At 35.3% G+C, this 20,018-nt stretch overlaps 1 protein-coding gene and 1 pseudogene across 1 annotated transcript; both read left to right on the forward strand.

Moving 5' to 3' along the window:
• The first annotated feature begins 479 nt into the window (after positions 1-479).
• Positions 480-1,852, forward strand: LOC118033505 (stemmadenine O-acetyltransferase-like; annotated as a pseudogene).
• Positions 1,853-11,448: 9,596 nt separating this feature from the next.
• LOC118033504 (stemmadenine O-acetyltransferase) lies at positions 11,449-12,926 on the forward strand. The gene has a single exon (XM_035038513.2). It carries the CDS (start codon positions 11,527-11,529, stop codon positions 12,817-12,819), a length of 1,293 nt encoding a protein of 430 aa, XP_034894404.1. The 5' UTR covers positions 11,449-11,526; the 3' UTR covers positions 12,820-12,926.
• The last annotated feature ends 7,092 nt before the right edge of the window (positions 12,927-20,018 follow it).

Below are 20,018 nucleotides of genomic sequence, written 5' to 3' on the forward strand. Positions count from 1 at the left end.
TATTAAGCAAATATTTGGTAGTATAAAAAATGATTTGAAGCTGATTTTTTAAAATTAAAAGAAATGTAGTACAAGTTAAAAACTAAAAATCTCAGCTTTTGATAAAAATAAAATTCTGATTTAAGTTAAAATAAATATATTAATTATGACTTGTGTTCTTAAATAAGAAGTTAATGAACTACGTACTTAGATTAATCATATAGAACATGACCAAAATATTTAGCTTGATTGAATCTTAAACAAGCCATCAACACTGAAATTTTTATATTCATGGGAAACTTTTTCCTCTCTTCTTTTAGAATTAAAGCCTTTTATGCGCAATGAAGTACGGAACAAATCAACTTACCTCCAAGCACGCACGCATGGCCCACGAACCACAGTTGGTGGATGGTTTTTCTTGTCCAATTTTCATGGCAGAAGCAGCTCTATATAAGAGCTTCGCAACGAAGGTACAATTCCAAATACACAATTGATAACTACACAAACTTTTGGGAAACGACCAAGTTAATTAGTAGCTGAAATGAAGATTGAAATTGAAGTAATCTCCAACGAGATCATCAAGCCATCTTCTCCGACCCCAGATCAAATCTCTCCCCCGACCTATAACCCTCTGCTCCTCTTCTATCCAGCAGACGGTGATGTGAAGATCAACAACATAGAGAAACCTAACCAGCTCAAGCAATCCTTGTCTGAGATCTTAAACCTTTACTATCCCTTAGCCGGACGTATTAAGGACAACCTTTTCGTAGAGTGCAACGATGAGGGCATTCCATTTTTCCAGGCAGAAGTCAAGTGCCGACTTCCACAAGTTGTTGAGAATCCAGAACCTAGTGAACTCAACAAGTTGATCCCATTTGCTCTAGATGATGCTGAAGAACTCCCTCTAGGCATCCAGTACAGCATCTTTGAGTGTGGTGGAATTGTTATTGGTCTGTGCATCTCACACAAAGTTGGAGATGCATCATCACTGTTCACGTTTATCAAATATTGGGCTGCCACTGCTCGTGGAGAAGCAGATCATATATCAAGACCAGACTTTATCTCTGCAACTCTCTTCCCACCTATCAACATATCAGGGTTTAAACCAGCCACTGGTATCACTAAAGAAGATGTTGTGACGAAAAGGTTCGTGTTCCGCTCCTCTTCAATAGAGCTGCTAAAAGAAAAATGCAGTCCTGCAAGTGGAAGCTTGGAAAATCAGCGACCACCATCTCGTGTTGAGGCCTTGTCAGTATTCATATGGCAACGCTTCACAGCTGCCACTAAAGTAGAATCAAAACCTGAAAGAATTTACTCCATGGTTCATGCAGTGAACCTCCGCTCCCAGAATACTCCTTCGGAAACTACTATCGGATTGCATTCACAATCTCATCCATTGATACTGGCGAGGAAAACGACAATCTTGTTAGTCAGATCAGAGACTCAATTGGTAAAATTGACAAAGAATACGTGAAGAAACTTCAAAAGGGCAGTGAACACTTGGGCTTCATCAAAGAACGAGCCGCAAGATTTCTCAGAGTTGAGGTGATTTATTTGAACTTCACAAGCTTGTGCAGGTTTCCTTTGTATGAAGCTGATTTTGGGTGGGCGAAACCTATATGGGTAGGCTCTCCAAGTCTCACCTTCAAGAACCTAGTTATTTTCATGGACACTGCATCTGGTGATGGAATAGAAGCACTTGTGCACTTGAAGGAGGAAGACATGGCCAAATTCGAAGAGGATGAGGAGCTGCTTCAGTATATTGTACCAACCAAATGTTAAGCAGACTACATTAATTACATATCGTTATTAGTATATTGGTAAGTACTTTCCTAATTAGGTTTGGTCCTTAATTATGGTGGTTTCGACTTTGTTGAATCAATCTGGGTAATATTATAAGCTTTTTGATGTAAATTCAACAAATTAAAATAAAAGAAGAAGAAGAAAGAACTCGCAACATAGATTATGTTTCAAATTTAGCTGTTCATTTTGAATTAAATAATCTGAATTATGGGAGAAAAATAAAACAATAAAGATTATGTTTTAAATTGTTACCGTTTATATATACTATAAACTGAATCTTGTCTATTCAATTTAAATTTAATATTTTATTATGTTTCCAAGAAAATAGAATATCTCAATTCATTTAAAGAATGTCTTGAATTTGTCAAACCCTCCATTTGATGCACGAAGAAGTGGTTAATTGCTTGAAATTGGTTGGTGCAGCTTGCGGAAGAAAGAACATGCGCCTGCAATGCAATTTGCCTTACCATTTGTAAATCCAACAAAACAAAGAAAAGTTACAGCAAAGTCATCTTCTTCAAGTTTATTTTGCTCAAATTATGGAATGAATTTAGCAGCAGTATCCAAACGACCTGCACTTCTTCCAGTGCATCGTATAACCTTTTTAGCATACTAACATTCCTTCTCAAGTAGCATTTTATTTGCGAGATTTTTGAAATCTAAGGATTCTAACCTATATTCCAATGATGGTTACACCGACATCCATTCCTCAGGCAGAGAATTGAGAACGATTAACATCCAATGATACATATAATCAATGTGCTCTCAAATTTTGTAAACAATGTCATAACTTAATTTTTGACCATTCTTATTTTTTTATTATTATTATTTTATTTATTGAAAAGGATAAAAAATGATGATAAAAAAATAATGATGATGAAAAAAAGTAAAATGAAATAAATGAAGAATGAATTAAAATTTGGGTTAAGGGCATCATGGTTGGAAGTTTTGGGGTTTAATCAAACTTTGGAATTAATCCAATTAAGGGCTTAATGGAAGAATTGATAAGTTTTGAGACTTAATTAAGCTTGAAATTAATTTAATTAATCAAATTAAGGGTTTAATTGGAGAATTGATAAGTTTTGAGACTTAATTAAGCTTGAAAATTAATTTAATTAATCCAATCAAGGGTTTAATTGGAGAATTGATAAGTTTTTGGACTTAATTGGCTTGGAATTAATTTAATTAATGAAATCAGGGACTTAATTGAAGAATTACCAAAGTTTGGGTTAATTGGAGGGCAAAATTACAACAGGTTAGAGGCCAAGGACTGTTTTAAGCGCTGAAATACAGGGGTCCAATTAAAGTTTATCCAGGGTTTTGCTTACGAAAATTTCAAAACTTCAAGGATGAAAACGCAAATGGCCATTAACAATTGAACGACATCGTTTCAAAGAGAACCCATCATCTTCTTCCGTTCACTAAACCAAAAGAAACGGATGTCCAACGATGCATTGCCATTACTCCTGCAATAACAATCACTTTATTATCTAGGTAACGGCATGGCTTTCTCTGGCTATAAGTAGCCAGAGAAAGAAAGCAGAAGGGGGAGAAGAAAAGGCAGAGAGGGAGACCGGAAAGGACACGAAAAAAAAAAACCAGACTTTGTTTCCTCTGTTTCTACTCATAGAAACAGAGGAGGTGAAGAAAAAAAAAGCAACGAAGGAGAGACCCAAGGGGGGGAAGGAGCAGAACCGAAAAGCCAGTGGAGACCAGACTAGCACCGCGAGCTTCATTAGACTTCACCAAGCGTCTCCCTCACAGCTCATGAGCTAGGCCAACCGTTGCTGATTCCATTGAGTGTAGCGACAACAGTTCTTCCATAGTTGCGCCATTTCACATTAGCAGCAATGATTTCTGCACCGTGAGCAGCAGTGGAAGACCTTCATCCCCAGCAGCTTCCTCCATCAACCAGCAGCACCTCGTGCTGTTACCACCATCGTCTTTGTCTTAAACGGAGAAGACTGGGCAGAGAAACAAGGGGGAGAGGGAAGACGAAAGAAAAAGCCACGAACGGGAGATTAAGAAAAAAAGCAACGAACAGAGGGAGGGAGGTTATACAGAGGAGAGAACAAATTTTGGCTAGCTACTGCACCTTCATCGTCGCCTTCTTCTAGTGCTAGCCGCGACCACGGTTGCACCCCTTCCCCCCCTACCACTGAACTCACAGACAAAGGAGAAAAGGCATAAGACGCAGGAGACAGAGGCTGGTTAGAGAGAGAGAGAGAGAGAGGAAACAAACCCGAAACAAGACAGATACAAGTAAACCAGCGAGATTCCCAAGTTTTCTGGTTAAACCCCAGACCAGAAGTGAACCTTTCCCTCACCAATACTGGCCTAAAACAACAAAAAACGAAACTGACCGAGAGAGAGAAGAGACTTTGTTCTGAAAACAGTGCAAAAGAAACGAAGAAGAATAAACCGAAATAGAGACGCAGGAAAGGAATACAACGTGAAAAGCAGAAGGAGTAAGAAGAAATTCGAAGGCAGAAGCTTCGTCCTCAGCAATCACGCGCAAATCCCCTGCAAACGAACCGGGCAAGTCTTCTGCTCTGTTTCCCTCGCTTTGTCTCATTTCATTTTCGCCGTCTGTTTTTAATTCAATAACAGGGCCATCCACGCGTGATTTAGATCACGCGTGCCTAGTGTGGCCCAGCCGGGTCATTGGCTTGGGCTAGTGAATGGGCTGGGCTGGCTGGGTTTAGCCCAGCCCATATGGGCTAAGCTGGGCCCAGCCCCAAAAAAATAAAAAAAATAAAAAAACAGAAAAATAAAAAAGGGTAAAAAAAATAAAAAAATGTGTACCATGAATAAAAATAATGTAAATTTATTGGTTTATTAACTGACGCCAGAGTCAGGAATAAAAATACCGGTTTAAATTTATATTATTTTTATTCGTTGTATTTTATTTTATTTAGCTAGAAAAATAAAAAATATGCATGCATAAAAATAAATTTATTTTTATTTGTTCACTGGTGCTAGAGTAGGAAATAAAGAATATTGATCTAATTGTTTTTTAGCTACGAATTTTTATCAACGCCAGAGTTGGAATTATTCGAGCTCGAATATTCACTGACGCCAGAGTCAGGAATATTATAAACAAATCATCATAGCATAAATTAATAAATATTTAGTAATTTAAGACAAAACCAACAATGCAGTCTGCCTTAGGCAGAACGTTTAAGGGGTGATAATATCTTCCCTTTTACGTAACCAATCCCAAGCCATAGAATCTCTGTTGACTAGTTAGGGTTCCTAGTGACCATAATACTAGGTGGCGACTCCTCAAACAAGACATTTTTCCTTAAAAGAACCGGATGCCAGGAATCTGTTCTTTTTCCATAATTCAAGAGAATTAATTTTTTAGGGCCGCCGCGATGTCGGGTGCGACAAACAAGATTAAAGGCATAGCTCAATAAATGATCAATTTGTTGTTACATATCCACTATAATAAAATATTCCAAAAGCACATAAATATTATACTTAATATTTAATTAAAGCATGTATCATTTAAAAAAAATACAAAAATTAAGCAATTTATTTTAGCAATAAATAAATTACTCCATAATTTGACAATTTATATTAACAAAAAAAATATTAATTGTCTTAATATTATTCTTAATATTAATATATATTAACTGCCACAAATCTTTTAAAATATGTGTGTATATATTGACAACATTAATATTTATCAACTGCCGAATGAAAGTTAATATATGTACACATCTTTGTGTTTAACTTTATCTTGAACACATTTTTTCTAAAAGATGTGTTTCATTTGGTTTTTTTTTTTTTTTTTTAATAACGGTCAAATGACAGTTAATTAACTGCCATTTGGCAATCCTAATTGACTACCAAGTACCAATGACAATATTAACTTCTGAATGACAGTTAAACATCTTTGAAAAGATTTGTTCTTTCGGGTGGTTATTTTATTATTATTATTATCTTAAATAACAGTTAATTAATTGTGAAAGTCCAATTGGCTACTTTCAGTTGAAAATGAAAATGACAGTTTTTAATCTCCATTTCCATCATCAATTCACACATGAATTGATAATAAAATTATACAACTACCATACATAAAGTTTTTCCTAATTAATTATGGAAAAAACAAATTCATAACTAAATTACTTCATAAAATTTTGTAAATTCAAAATTCTCAATGGAAGTAATCTTTTAACACAAAATTTACATCTATTGTTCATGTAATAATAGATATACTGCATAAAAACAATATTAAAAACCATGGCTCTGATATCAATGTAGATCGGAAAAGGAAAATTTACTTGTGAGAATTCACTTTCTTACTTTTGGATCAATTACTTCAGTGTCACTTCAATTACTAGAATCAAAGTGATATTCCACAGTATAAACGTCTTTGTAAATCTTGTCAAGTTAATATAGAGAGTCAAGAAGGGAGAAGAGAAAGAGGGAACTATGTTCTTTCAATAATAAAAAGTTATCATTTCATGTGGGTTATGTCCCTTTATATATGATTAGAGAAGATGGTTACTTCATTTAGTAACTTTTCTAATAACTTGGACTATACTCATCCATCATAGGCGAACCAGGCCTAACCCAATAACCAACAATGATCAAACACAATTAGATGAGAATCTAGCCTAACCATACTATATAAATGACCTAATAAATAGTTTATGAATGAGTGACATAGATTTAATTAGGTTAAAAAAAAAATACGAGCATGTTAAAATTAAATATATTGTGTGATTTTATTTAATACTTTAATTTTTTTTATATTAAGATGATTTTCTTGATACTCGATTAGCTAGAGCCATATTTAAATGTATTCTTATAAAGTAATGTAAAAATATATTTAAAAATATATCATCGTAGAATCAAAACAGGCAATACTAGATTCAAACACAAAACTTTGAACTCATCGAACTCTTAAAAAGTCATCTCAATTTATTATTCTCTAATATATCTTTTGAAATGAAATTTTTTAAAACTTGAAATTAACTTATATAAGTTCATACGACTTTATGTCTAATTTTTATCAAATAAACATGGTTAATAAGATTTAAACTCGTGATCACTTAGTCATTAAGGCTTTTATGCCATGTCAATGAACCATTTCAATTTAAAAATTTAAATTGTTAGGTGAAGTTTTAAGATATAAGTTATATTATTTTCTAACACAAAACGAATTAAGATGAAAATATATACCATCCAATTCAATCCAACATGCACAATATTATGAATATATCCAAAATGGGAAACACCAAAAGAATGTTCTCAAATCTTGAAAAACCCTACAATCAGAAAAGCACTAGATCATGATTTGCAAGAGAAGAAGATCAAAACCTTCTTCCTAAGTCCTAAATAATCAACTAGTTAGGATAATAAGCTGGAATAGCTATGGTCCCGAGAATAGAAAAATGATGCACATCGTAAAAAGAAAATGAAATAAGAAGAAACAAGGGAAAGAAGGGGGGAGAAAATCTGTTACTTGAATGCATTAAGCGGCCCTTTCATCTCCTAACCTCTACAATATTATTTTTCTTCCTTTTGGCTTGTGTATGGTTTAATTAATACGAAAATCAACTCATGACCTCCAAGGGATATATACTTCTTGATCCATATATATATATATATATAATCGAGAAGTGGTGCGTCCGCAGTAGCTTTCCGTAGTTTCTTCAAGTAAGCACGAAAGGCTGTACTTAAGAGAAGTGGCCTAAAATAAAAATATGAAATATATAATCAGTCGTTAGATCAAGCTCAACTCTAATAATTAGATAAGAATTTTACCTAAACATATTATATGAATAACTTATCAGAAGTTTTATGGATGAGTAAAATTAATCTAGTTAAGTTTAAAAAAGAGATGTGATCATATTAAATTAAGGTCGTAGCTTAAAATGAAGATATAAAATATCTAATTATTGGATCGAACTTAACTTCAATATTATTTTTAAATTTTTTATTTAAAATAAGATATTTTTTAAAAAATAAAGTAATGTAGTTTTGGAATAGTGATTCACTAATTTAATTTCTAACAAATATAATATCATATTAAATTTTTTTTCAATCTTTATATTTTTTAAAAAATTATGATAGATTAAATTTGTAAAACTCATATTTTTAATACATGAATAGGTTGTTTTTCAAATATGTAAGACCTAAGTAAAACTCGGTCAATTCAGCTTTAATAACTTTTTTTTATTTTTTTTTATTTAAAACAATGTCTTTTAAAAATATAAAAAGGTATGGTTTTAAAATAATGACCCATCAATTCTGAACTGACAAAGAAACCTGGGAAATATATAATAACTATCTTAAAACTTATATCAATCTTTTTATTTTAAAAAAATTATTTTGTGCTGGTAATTGAAAAAATACTACGAGTACTCTTGACTCTCAACCTACACATAAATTGGATCGTTATCCAGTTATATAGTCTCCTAGATTGGTTCGTTGAGATTCCCAAGATCCAAAGCATGAAATGTCAGCCCGACATTATGAGGTAACAACAAAAGACTTTATCTAGGCCCCGTTTGTTTGCTGGAAGGTAGTTTTTTTTTGGAAAGTGAATTTCGAGGAAAGTGAATTCCGAGAAAGTATTTTCCGATGTTTGGTAGTGTAATAGAAAAAGTTGGAAAACACTTTCCAGTATTTGGTTATATCATGGAAAATAAGCTGGAAAATAACGTATTAATATTTTATTTTTCTCAAGTTTATTAAAATAATGAGGAATAAATTTTATAAATTAAAAAAGTTGAGTGAGAATGAAATTGAAAAAAAATATATAATTTCATAAATTATCTCAAATAAAATAAATAATAATCAAAATAATAGAGATCAAATCTAAAAAAAAAAAAATGAAAGATGAAGAAATTAAAATAATAATAATCAATATTTTATAAATTATTTCAAATAAAATAAGTAACAATCGAAAGAACGAGGACCAAATTTGATAGATAAAAAATTTCAATAAAAAAATGATAAGAAAAAAGCAAATAGCAATTATAAAAATAAGGATCAAAGTTAATATAAAAATACAATTTTAAGAGATAAAATTGAAAAATAAATATTCAAAACAAAAAATATATATATAGCAATCAAAAGTTTGAGGATCAAATTTGATATAATTAGCAAATAATGATATTTCTAATTTTTTTCACAACTTCTGGAAAGTATTTCCCACCCAAATTTTTCAGGAAAACACTTTCTTGAAAATCAAGCTAAATTTTGCTTTTACTGGAAAGAGTTTTTCATTGACCAACTTTTCTAATGGCAAACAAACACAAGTTTGGAAAGTGATTTCCGGGAAAACAAACACAGCTAAAAGGAAAACATTTTCTTGAAAACCAAGCCAAATTTTTCTTTGACTAAAATTGACTTAAAAGTATTTTTCGTTGATCGGAAAATGTTTTCCGTTGACTAATTTTTTTAATGACAAACAAACACAGAAAAGTTTGGAAAATGGTTTTCCGAAAACTACTTTCCGGGAAACAAACATGGCCTAAGTGTCAATTTAGCCTAAGGCTTAACCCCTAAAATATCGTTTCTGACATTGTTTCGGTGAGAAAACGATCGATTTTTTCTTACCAGCTTGGCACGGGTTAGACTTGGATTATCAAATCGACTCACTGCACTATGCTAAATTTTATAACCATAGGTCTATTATAAAAAAAGAAAAAGAAAAAGAAAAAAGTTAAGTGACGTGGGGATTTCACTGTAGTTCCACATACAGATTATTGTAGATTGTAATAGTAAAATTTACATGGATATTGTGTTTAATTAAAAAGATCATGGAGAACGATTTAGTATTTTCACGTTGTCTTTTCTATTTTTTTATTCAAAAAGCTGTGGCGAGTGATCCACATGTCTCAACAAATAGGTGGCACCCAAGCCATTAAAAAGGCGCATGAGACGCCTTCTAGAGGCCAAATCTGGTCATATGTTGTCTAGATAGATACGTAAACATGCCCTCTTCCATATGGGGCAGTGCATGTAAACAGATCATGATTGGATTGTAGCCAGTGATCAATTTGTATGTGTTTTTTCTTTTTCTTTTTTTTTTTCTCTCCTAACAATTAAAGTACATAATTGTTCTCCGTTTGTTTGTTGTTTGCTTGGGTCTAGCAAGGGTAGACTCTTGGGTTTTGCATCGCCGCCAAATCCAAGTCGCTTAGGTCTATTATGACTGCTAGACACAAAATATTTAAAACATTCTTTATTATTTTAATATTTTTTTGATATAATTTTTTTAAAAAATATTGACTTGCTACAAAGGCGCCAATATGCTATTTAGTATTAAAAACTCGAGTGGTTGGATAGCGTGGACATTCACATTTTGGGTGGATGGAAGGAATGATAAGCATGTATATGTTAATACAAAGAACCGAATTTCAGGACATAATCTTCAAACTTCCAGTATAGTTCTTCACCGTTTTAATTTTATTGGTCCAGCACAAGTTCTTGACAAGGAGGACAAAGGAATTCTAGCAGAAGAATAAGAGGAGCAGGTAAGAGATCAATTCAAACAATATTTTTTAATTTATCATGCCTTGAGACATGGCTGACATCCTGTATTCAAACATTTTGGAAAATCTCTTTTAATATTCCAATTTGACATATATATATATATATATATATATATATATATATATATATATATATATATATATATGATAATCACCACAAGTTAGAGTCAGGGATGGAGTGAATATAATAAATTCTGTAAAATAAGAAACCTTGTACCGTACGTTTATTTGAATAGTGACACCTCTGCCCTATCATAATCTTTCTTGTTCCCCCCTTGGCCCTATCACGTTCTTTCTTGCTTCTCTTAATCAAAGATTTTCAACATGATTTTTTCCAGTTTCGAAAGGAAGTGTATGTTGCCCTATCATAATGAAAAAGACCTCATCTCTACCATATATATATTTCATTATTTTACGAAATTAGGAGATGAGATATATTCAGTTGGAGATCTCTCATATTGAAGTTGATGACATATGATTTACCCCCCAATTAGCTTTATTTGTTAATGTTTTCTAAATTGTGGCTTCGATGTGAGTGGGGCGACTCTATCGATCCAAATATGTGATGATATATAAATTATAGAATGTTTTTTTTCTAGATTGGTGATGAGGGTATCTATCTCTTATTCTTTATACCTCAAAGACTAATATGGCATGATTAAAGAGTTGTTTCTTATAAATAATTTATGATAAAAATGAGTTAAAAGGACTTTAAATTATAAATATGTTTGATAAAAAATTATTTGAAACTGATTTTTTAAAATTAAAAGAAATGTAGTATATGTAATCAAAATCTTCAAGTTCAAAACTAAAAATCTCGGCTTTTGATAAAAATAAAATTCTGAAATTAAAATAAATATATTTATGACTTGTGTTCTTAAATAAAGAAGTTAATGAATTAACTACGTACTTAAATTAATCATATAGAACATGACCTAAATATTTACCTTGATTGAAACACTGAAATTTATATATTCATGGGAAAACTTTTTCCTCACTTCTTTTAGAATTAAAGCCTTTTATGCGCATTGAGGTAGGGAACAAATCAACTTACCTCCAAGCACGCACGCATGGCCCACGAACCACAGTTGGTGGATGGTTATTCTTGTGCAATTTTCATGGCAGAAGCAGCTCTATATAAGAGCTTCGCAACGAAGGTAGAATTCCAAATACACAATTGATAACTACACAAACTTTTGGGAAACGACCAAGTTAATTAGTAGCTGAAATGAAGATTGAAATTGAAGTAATCTCCAACGAGATCATCAAGCCATCTTCTCCGACCCCAGATCACCTTCGCCATTACCAGCTCTCCTTTCTTGATCAAATCTCTCCCCCGACCTATAACCCTCTGCTCCTCTTCTATCCAGCAGACGGTGATGTGAAGATCAACAACATAGAGAAACCTAACCAGCTCAAGCAATCCTTGTCTGAGGTCTTAAACCTTTACTATCCCTTAGCCGGACGTATTAAGGACAACCTTTTCGTAGAGTGCAACGATGAGGGCATTCCATTTTTCCAGGCAGAAGTCAAGTGCCGACTTCCACAAGTTGTTGAGAATCCAGATCCTAGTGAACTCAACAAGTTGACCCCATTTGCACTAGATGATGCTGAAGAACTGCCTCTAGGCATCCAGTACAACATCTTTGAGTGTGGTGGAATTGTTATTGGTCTGTGCATCTCACACAAAGTTGGAGATGCATCATCACTTTTCACGTTTATCAAATATTGGGCTGCCACTGCTCGTGGAGAAGCAGATCATATATCAAGACCAGAGTATATCTCTGCAACTCTCTTCCCACCTATCAACATATCAGGGTTTAAACCAGCCACTGGTATCACTAAAGAAGATGTTGTGACAAAAAGGTTCGTGTTCCGCTCCTCTTCAATAGAGAAGCTAAAAGAAAAATGCAGTCCTGCAAGTGGAAGCTTGGAAAATCAGCGACCACCATCACGTGTTGAGGCCTTGTCAGTATTCATATGGCAACGCTTCACAGCTGCCACTAAAGTAGAATCAACACCCGAAAGAATTTACTCCATGGTTCATGCAGTGAACCTGCGCTCGAGGATGGAACCTCCGCTCCCAGAATACTCCTTCGGAAACTACTATCGGATTGCATTCACAATTCCATCCATTGATAGTGGCGAGGAAAACTACAATCTTGTTAGTCAGATCAGAGACTCAATTGGTAAAATTGACAAAGAATACGTGAAGAAACTTCAAAAGGGCGGTGAGCACTTGGGCTTCATCAAAGAGCAAGCCGCAAGATTTCTCAGAGGTGAGGTGATTTCTTTGAACTTCACAAGCTTGTGCAGGTTTCCTTTGTATGAAGCTGATTTTGGGTGGGCGAAACCTATATGGGTAGGCTCTCCAAGTCTCACCTTCAAGAACCTAGTTGTTTTCATGGACACTGCATCTGGTGATGGAATAGAAGCACTTGTGCACTTGAAGGAGGAAGACATGGCCAAATTCGAAGAGGATGAGGAGCTGCTTCAGTATATTGTACCAACCAAATGTTAAGCAGACTACATTAATTACATATCGTTATTAGTATATTGGTAAGTACTTTCCTAATTAGGGTTGGTACTTATGGTGTGGTTTCGACTGTGTTGAATCAATCTGGTAATAATATTATAAAGGTTTTTCGATGTATTAATTATTAATTTAGTATGTAAATTCAACAAATTAAAATAAAAGAAGAAGAAGAAAGAACTCGCTACATAGAAAATGGCAAAGGATGAAAATCAAAAGGGACCTGTTGAAAAGAGATTTGGATCCTACATGTCCGTTCGATTATGTTTAATTCAAATTTAGCTATTCATTTTGAATTAAATAATCTGAATTATTGGAGAAAAATAAAATAATAAAGATTACGTTTTAAATTGTTACCGTTTATATATATTATAAACTGAATCTTGCCTATTCAATTTAAATTTAATATTTTAAATTTAACAAATATATGATTATGTTTCCAAGAAAATAGGAATATCTCAATTCATTTAAAAGAACGTCTTGAATTTGTCAAACCCTCCATTTAATGCACGAAGAAGAGGTTGCTTGAAATTGGTTGGTGCAGCTTGTGGAAAAGAACATGCTGCAATGCAACGTGCCTTACCATTTGTAAATCCAACAAAACAAGCTGCAAGATTTCTCAGAGGTGAAGTGGTTTCTTTTAACTTCACAAGCTTGTGCAGGTTTCCTTTGTATGAAGCTGATTTTGGGTGGGCGAAACCTATATGGGTAGGCTCTCCAAGTCTCACCTTCAAGAACCTAGTTGTTTTCATGGACACTGCATTAGGTGATGGAATAGAAGCACTTTGAGTATTTGTAGACAGGTCGTTTATGAAAACAGACCAGGATAAGCGTGAATATATGGGCTGGTCGCCTATGAAAATAGACCACTTTAAATATGTGTAGGTAAGTCGCTTGTGAAAACAAATCAATTTTCTTTAAAAGGAGCAGGTTGCCCAAGATAATGTGATCGTTTTTCTTTTTCTTCTTTACGAAGCTTACTATCTAAAACCTCTTGCGAGATTTCGGTTGTAAGCATTGTAAAGAGGGAGGAAAATATCATAACCTATTTTTGAGTTATTCCCCAATTCATATTTTTTCTATCTTCGGAAAATACAAAAAAATAAAAAATATTATCAAAAAAATATAATAGTGAAAAAAGGATGCCAGAACGCTAAGAAAATGGTCAAAAATTGGTTCAGGAGGTTCTAAAATACAAATATTGAAATTTAACGGTATTTTGTTGACTGTTTAGAGCTCAATTGACAAAGAAAATTCAATTTGAGGAAAAAAAGTCCAAAAATCAGTTGTTTATGGACTCAATTAAATTTTAGTGAAGGTTTAATTGAATTTATGGAGGGTTTGATTGCAAGAAAAATTGATTTTGAAGTCAATTTAGGCTTTGATTAGAAGAAATTAAAGTTTTGGGATCAAATTATATTTTTTAAGAGTTAATTTGGTCAAATCAGGGCGGCTTAATTGTATATATATTGAAATTTGATGGCCAATTAGGGACTTAATTGAAGAAATCCAAAACCAAGGAGAAAAACACACTTAAATAGAGGGGCTACAATTAAACCGAATCAGGGGCCAAATGAAGAAATTAGAAGTTTATTGCTCAATTAAGGGTCGAATTGCATAAATTCAAGACCAAGGATCAATGTGAAAAAAAAGCCAACTTCAGGCTCGACAATTGAATTTGGCAGGGATGCAATTGAATTGATTTTTACAATCAAAATTACAATTGAGGTCCAATGTGAACTCTGACACGTTTTTGCTACCTTTTCCTTTTAAATGAAACGGTGCGTTTTGTCCAAAATGATGTCGTTTCATTCACTGTTCACGAAAAAAAAAATAGACCCAGATGGTGCCGTTTTGAACAGCATTATGGGTCTTCTTCTTCCCCTGGACACGCGAAGTAGGGGAAGAAGAAGATTTTTCTCCCCCTATTTTCACCGACTTTCTTCCTTTAAAAAGCATCACAAAGACGCCGACCAAGGACCTCCACTTGCCTGAAGCCTTCCACGTGTTAAAGAAAAGGGAGGAGATGTGTCCCTTGGGTGATGGAGGGGCGGAAGCACAATAGCCACCCCGGCCTCTCTCTCCCTTGTTTTTTGCCTATAAATACAGGTGAGACGAAGATGAAAAAAAGAGAAGAGAGAGAGCAGGGGAGGCTCTGAAGATTGAAGGAAAAAAAAAACAAGAATTTATTGTCTCCCTATATTTTCTAGATTGTTGTAACCCATTTTTGGGTCCCCGTAAAAAAATAAAATAGATAGCCAAAGAAGGTTAGAAAAAGGACAAGAGGCAGAAGCGCTCGGAAAAGGGTCAGAAAATTGGTCAAGGAGTATAAAGATACAAAGATTGGATTTTTGACAAAATATTCTTGAAGGATGAGAACCCTATTGAGAAGAAAATTTTGAATTTTGAGGAGAGAAGCCCAAATTTGGATGTTTATGGGTTTAATTGTTTTTTTATTGGATTTATAGGGGATTTGTTTGCAAGAAAATTGATTTTTTAAGTCAATTTGGGCTTTAAATTAAAGAAATTAAAGTCCTGGGGCCAAATTATGATTTTTAGGAATTTATTAAGTCAAATCAGGGGTTTAATTGCATAAATATTGAAGTTTAATGGCCAATTAGGGGTTTAATTGTGAAAATCCGAAACCAGGGACCAATTTGGAAAAGGCGCAAAGATAGGGGGGCTGTTTGGAGTTGATTGAGGGGCCTAATTGAAGAAATTGGAAGTTTATTGATCAATTGAGGGCTAAATTGCATAATTTAGAGGCCAAGGACCAAAGTGGAAAAGGCGGCCAACTTGGCGGACAAGACCGAAATTGTCAGGGACGTAATTGAAAGGAACAAAAAAATAATTGGGGGACTGATGTGAACGTTGGCGCATTTCTGGCGCCAAATTTAAATGAAACGGCGCGTTTTCTCCAAAACGACGCCGTTTCATGCGTTTTTTTTTTTTTTTTTTAAAAAAAAAAAAAAAAAAAAAAAGACCAAACGGTGCCGTTTTGAACGGCACTGTTTCTCTTCTTCTTCCCCCCCCGCAGGCGTAGCAGAGGAGAGGAAAACCGGGGTTTTTGTCCCCGCCTCTCTCCTCACGTGCCATGGCCCGACGCCCCACACTTTGGGACCCCCGAAGCCGAAGCCGCTGGCCGACCACCCGCCGCGCCACCGAACCCGAGAGAAGCGCCTTGGCAGCGGCGCCTGCCGACCAGCACGCCTTGTTCCCCCATGCATGCCCCGATATTGCCTATAAATAGAGAAGAAGCAGAGTGAGAAGAGGGAGGAGGACCGATGGAGTGACCCGAAAAAAAAAAAAAACAAAAAACCGAGACAGTTGAGAGAGAGAGGACCGGGAGAGAGAAGGAGAGAGAACGACCCGAATAGAGAGAGAAGAGCAGAAACAAACCAAGAAGAAAGAAACCGAAACCAAAAAAAAAAAAAAAACCCAAAACCAAACCAAGAACCGACAGCCACTGAGAACGAAAAAAAACGAAGGAGAAGGGAGGAGGAAGAATTTTTCGCCACTGAAACAGCAGCAACGCCGCCCTAAACCGCCATCCACGAGCCGCTCCACCGCAGCACCGCCAGCAAGCCACCGTCTCCGCCGCGCCAGGTATGCCATCCTGACCCCCCTGCATTTTATTGTGAGGCCGGCGTGGTTTGGCCTCCTGCATGCAGAATCGTTTCTGCATGCAGGAGGCATGGGGGGAAAATAATTCCCCCCCCGTTCATTTCTTTTTTTTTTTCTTTTGGGCCAGACAGGGTCTGGCCCAATGATTTGGGGCTGGGCCGGTCTGGCCCAGATTGCGGGTCCGGGCCGGTCCGGCCCAGAAGACAAGACACTGTTGGGCCGAGTCCGGCCCAACGTCTTTTGGGGCTGGAGTCCGGCCCAATTAATTGGGCCGGCCCAGCCCATTTAATATATTATATATATATTATTATATTATTATATTATGCATGTGTGTGTATATATTATTTTTTTTTGTTTTTCTAAAAAATAAAAAAAATATAAAAAATAAAAAAATTTGAAAAGTAAAAAAAAATATATTGTTTGTTCTTGGTATATATTGATTTGTTTTTTTTATACTATGGGGATATAATTTCAGTATTTTAAAAAAAACACCTGTTTTCGTAAAAAAAAAAAAATGTTTTTGTTTTCATGCATACGGCCAATACACTAGCATGTTTTGAATGTTCTTTTTATAAAAAAAAAATATTGGAAGCTTTGAAAATGTGTTTTCGCATAGATTTCTTAAACACAAAAATCATTTTTTTGCATTTGTGGATTTTACAACCCGTTTGTAAAACTCCAAAGGGTATTGGCCAATATTCCAAAAAACTATAAAAAATCTTATTTTGGGAGAAGAAGTTGTGATTATTGTTCACGCTAATGTTTGGATGAAGAAATCCTTAAAAGGACGAACATCCAAAAATATTATCGGGAGTAATAAATCAACGCACATGTTTGAAAGAAGCTTTGGCTGCAATCGAGAATATTTTCAAAATTATTTTTTTTCTCCACGGTTTACGAGCCGTGAAAAGTAATTTTTTTTAGGAATTGTGAAATTTTCTTCGTTCTTTTTATTCTCTTTTCCTTGCGATTTACGAGTTGACGGGATTAGAAAACACCAACACCATAGACTATAGAGCAAACCAAACACCAAGCAGCTTACCTTAGGTAGGGCGTATTAGGGGTGCTAGTACCTTCCCTTTACGCAACCAGTCCCTTGCCTTAGAATTTCTGAAAGACCAGTTAGGGTTCCTAGTGACCAAATACTAGGTGGCGACTCCAAAGAACCAAATCCTTAGAACACAACGAAAATCGCCAGCCGATGTCGTGCCTTCATAAATTTTTTGTACGGGGTGTGACAGAATGGCGACTCCACTGGGGATGTTAGGACTAAGCTTGATTTGTTTGTTTTTGTTTGTTTGTTTATGTTATATGTTATTGGTTTTTGTTTTCTTATGATGTTTTGTTTAAAAGCTTTAGCATATATCTTTACATTCTATAATACATGCCATAGTCATGCATCACTTTATTATTATTATTATGTTTTGGAGGGCACACACATGTAACTCTAAGTTTAAGTGGGGGACTAGCAGCTTGCCTTATGACTTGAGTCAAGGCTTAAGTTTGTGTAAACCCCAACTCTTTGCTGAGTGTTTAGACTGATAGTGATTGGTACACGTGCCATCCCACTATCTGCTGGACCTCCATATCGCCTTTACGAGGGTGATCACTGGAACAGCAAGAGACCCTCTTTTAGAGACCTAGTAATAAACCTACCCTATGTCTCACGTAAAAGAACTAGAACCTATCCTTAGGGTGTATGTTCCGATATAAATCTTTTGCATCGAAACAAGACTAACCCCCCATGCATTTTGAATTGCAGGATTTGTGAACGAAATGACCATCACCAAACCTTCCATAGAGTATGGAAAGAATTCTGAACTGTCACAATTGATTGAAGGAGACTGCCTTAGAAGCGATGCTAAGAAGATGTCGCCAATCAAGAACTTGAATTGCATATTGAATGAGGTGAACAAGTTAACGACTCATTTTCAGAATGTGGATAAAGATGCATTTTTTAGGAAATACGGACGTTTGATGGAAATCGCAAAGGTAGAAGTTTTAAGCCCAGCTGTGCGAGCCTTAGTTCATTTTTGGGATCCAGAATACCGATGTTTCTCCTTTGGAAGCGTGGACTTGTGCCCCAACGATTGAGGAATATGGATTGTTGACCGAGTTTCCGAATGACCTGTATCGGATTTATTCTCCTTTGAGATCCGACAAGATCATCCCTGAGCTGTCAAAACTGCTCAGAATCTCCAACTTGGAAAAGTTTCTGGAAAAAGAATGGCACCGGTTTGAAATGGAGGATGCTAGAGTTGGAAAAAGAGTCAGAAGTAGAAAAAGAGAGATTGATTGCCTTAGGTATATTTGGCCTTGTGTTGTTCCCAAGTCAGACTGGTTTAGTAAGCTTGGAGGCCGCCGCTGCTTATGTGGAAGTAATGAGAACACACAGATCAATCCAGTGGTTGCTATCTTAGCCGAAAACATTTTTTGACACTTAACCATTGTAGAAAAGCTGGAAAAGGAGCAATGAGATGCTGCACGCAACTGTTGTATATTTGGATGGTGAGCCATATCGAAACAAAGAAACCTGTTTTCAATAATTTTTTGGTGGTTCACTCAAAAAACCCCTAAAGATTGTGGAAGAAGAAGAATGGGGAGATCTAGACAACCAGGGTTGGGTTGATAAATTGGAAGGTTTACCTAATAGCGATTTTAAATGGAGAGCACCATGGGTAACAACAACGAAGGTCCTAATGAGTTGTGGACAAAGGCATTGGGTACCATTGGTGGGGATTACGGGTTATGTGAGTTATGCTCCGACTTTAGTGGTAAGACAATTCGGGGGCATACAGTTTGTTCCCAGAACTATGGGAATTGCTCAATTCTTTGGTCTGTTCAAAGATCCCATGGCAAAAGAAGTTTTGGAGATCATCAAACAAGATTGGAAGCATCTAGTGTTGGTGGAAATAGAAGGTTTGAGAGATCCAAGTGTGAGCGAAGGATATGTAAAATGGAGAGCCTCAGCTGCTTCAGCCATGCCTTGCGCTATAGAGGAGCCTATTAAGGGAAAAAGAGGTTAATATTGAAGATGATTTAGCTGCTTCAGCCATGCCTCGTGTAGAAGTCAAATCTCCTCAAACCATAGAGGAACCCCTCAAAAGAAAGAGGGTTAACGGTGAATTGAGAAGGCAAGTGGACAAACTAAGGATAGAGTTGAGCAAGAGCAGAAAGGACAAGGCGACGTTGGAAGGAATGATGCTAGAAGATGATAAAAGGAGAACATTTCTAGATGAGCAAAATACAGTCTAGAGATGCAAAAAATAACCAAGCTTGAGTTAAAGTTGGTTGAGGAGAAGATTGCTAGGGGAAGGAGTGAGAAGGAGCTTAAAGGGTTGAGTTTGGATTGGATGCAAAGTTGTTCTGAACTTGAAGCAATGGAGATGGACTTTAGCGATTGCCAAGAAAGTGCAAAATATTACCAAGAAAAAATTTGTGCAAGTGCAATTCGAACTAATGGATAGGATTAAGAGGTATAAGGATTTGAATAAGAAATATATAGAGTTGGAAAGCAAAAGGGGAGGATTCGAGGATGATAAAGCGGAGTTAGCAGCCAAGAG

The sequence above is a fragment of the Populus alba genome, chromosome 10 (assembly GCF_005239225.2).
Source record: "Populus alba chromosome 10, ASM523922v2, whole genome shotgun sequence".
NCBI classification, from domain to species: domain Eukaryota; kingdom Viridiplantae; phylum Streptophyta; class Magnoliopsida; order Malpighiales; family Salicaceae; genus Populus; species Populus alba.

Excerpts from the sequence above, each read along its gene's own strand:
- LOC118033504 (XM_035038513.2), top strand. The coding sequence starts at position 11,527 with ATGAAGATTGAAATTGAAGTAATCTCCAACGAGATCATCAAGCCATCT.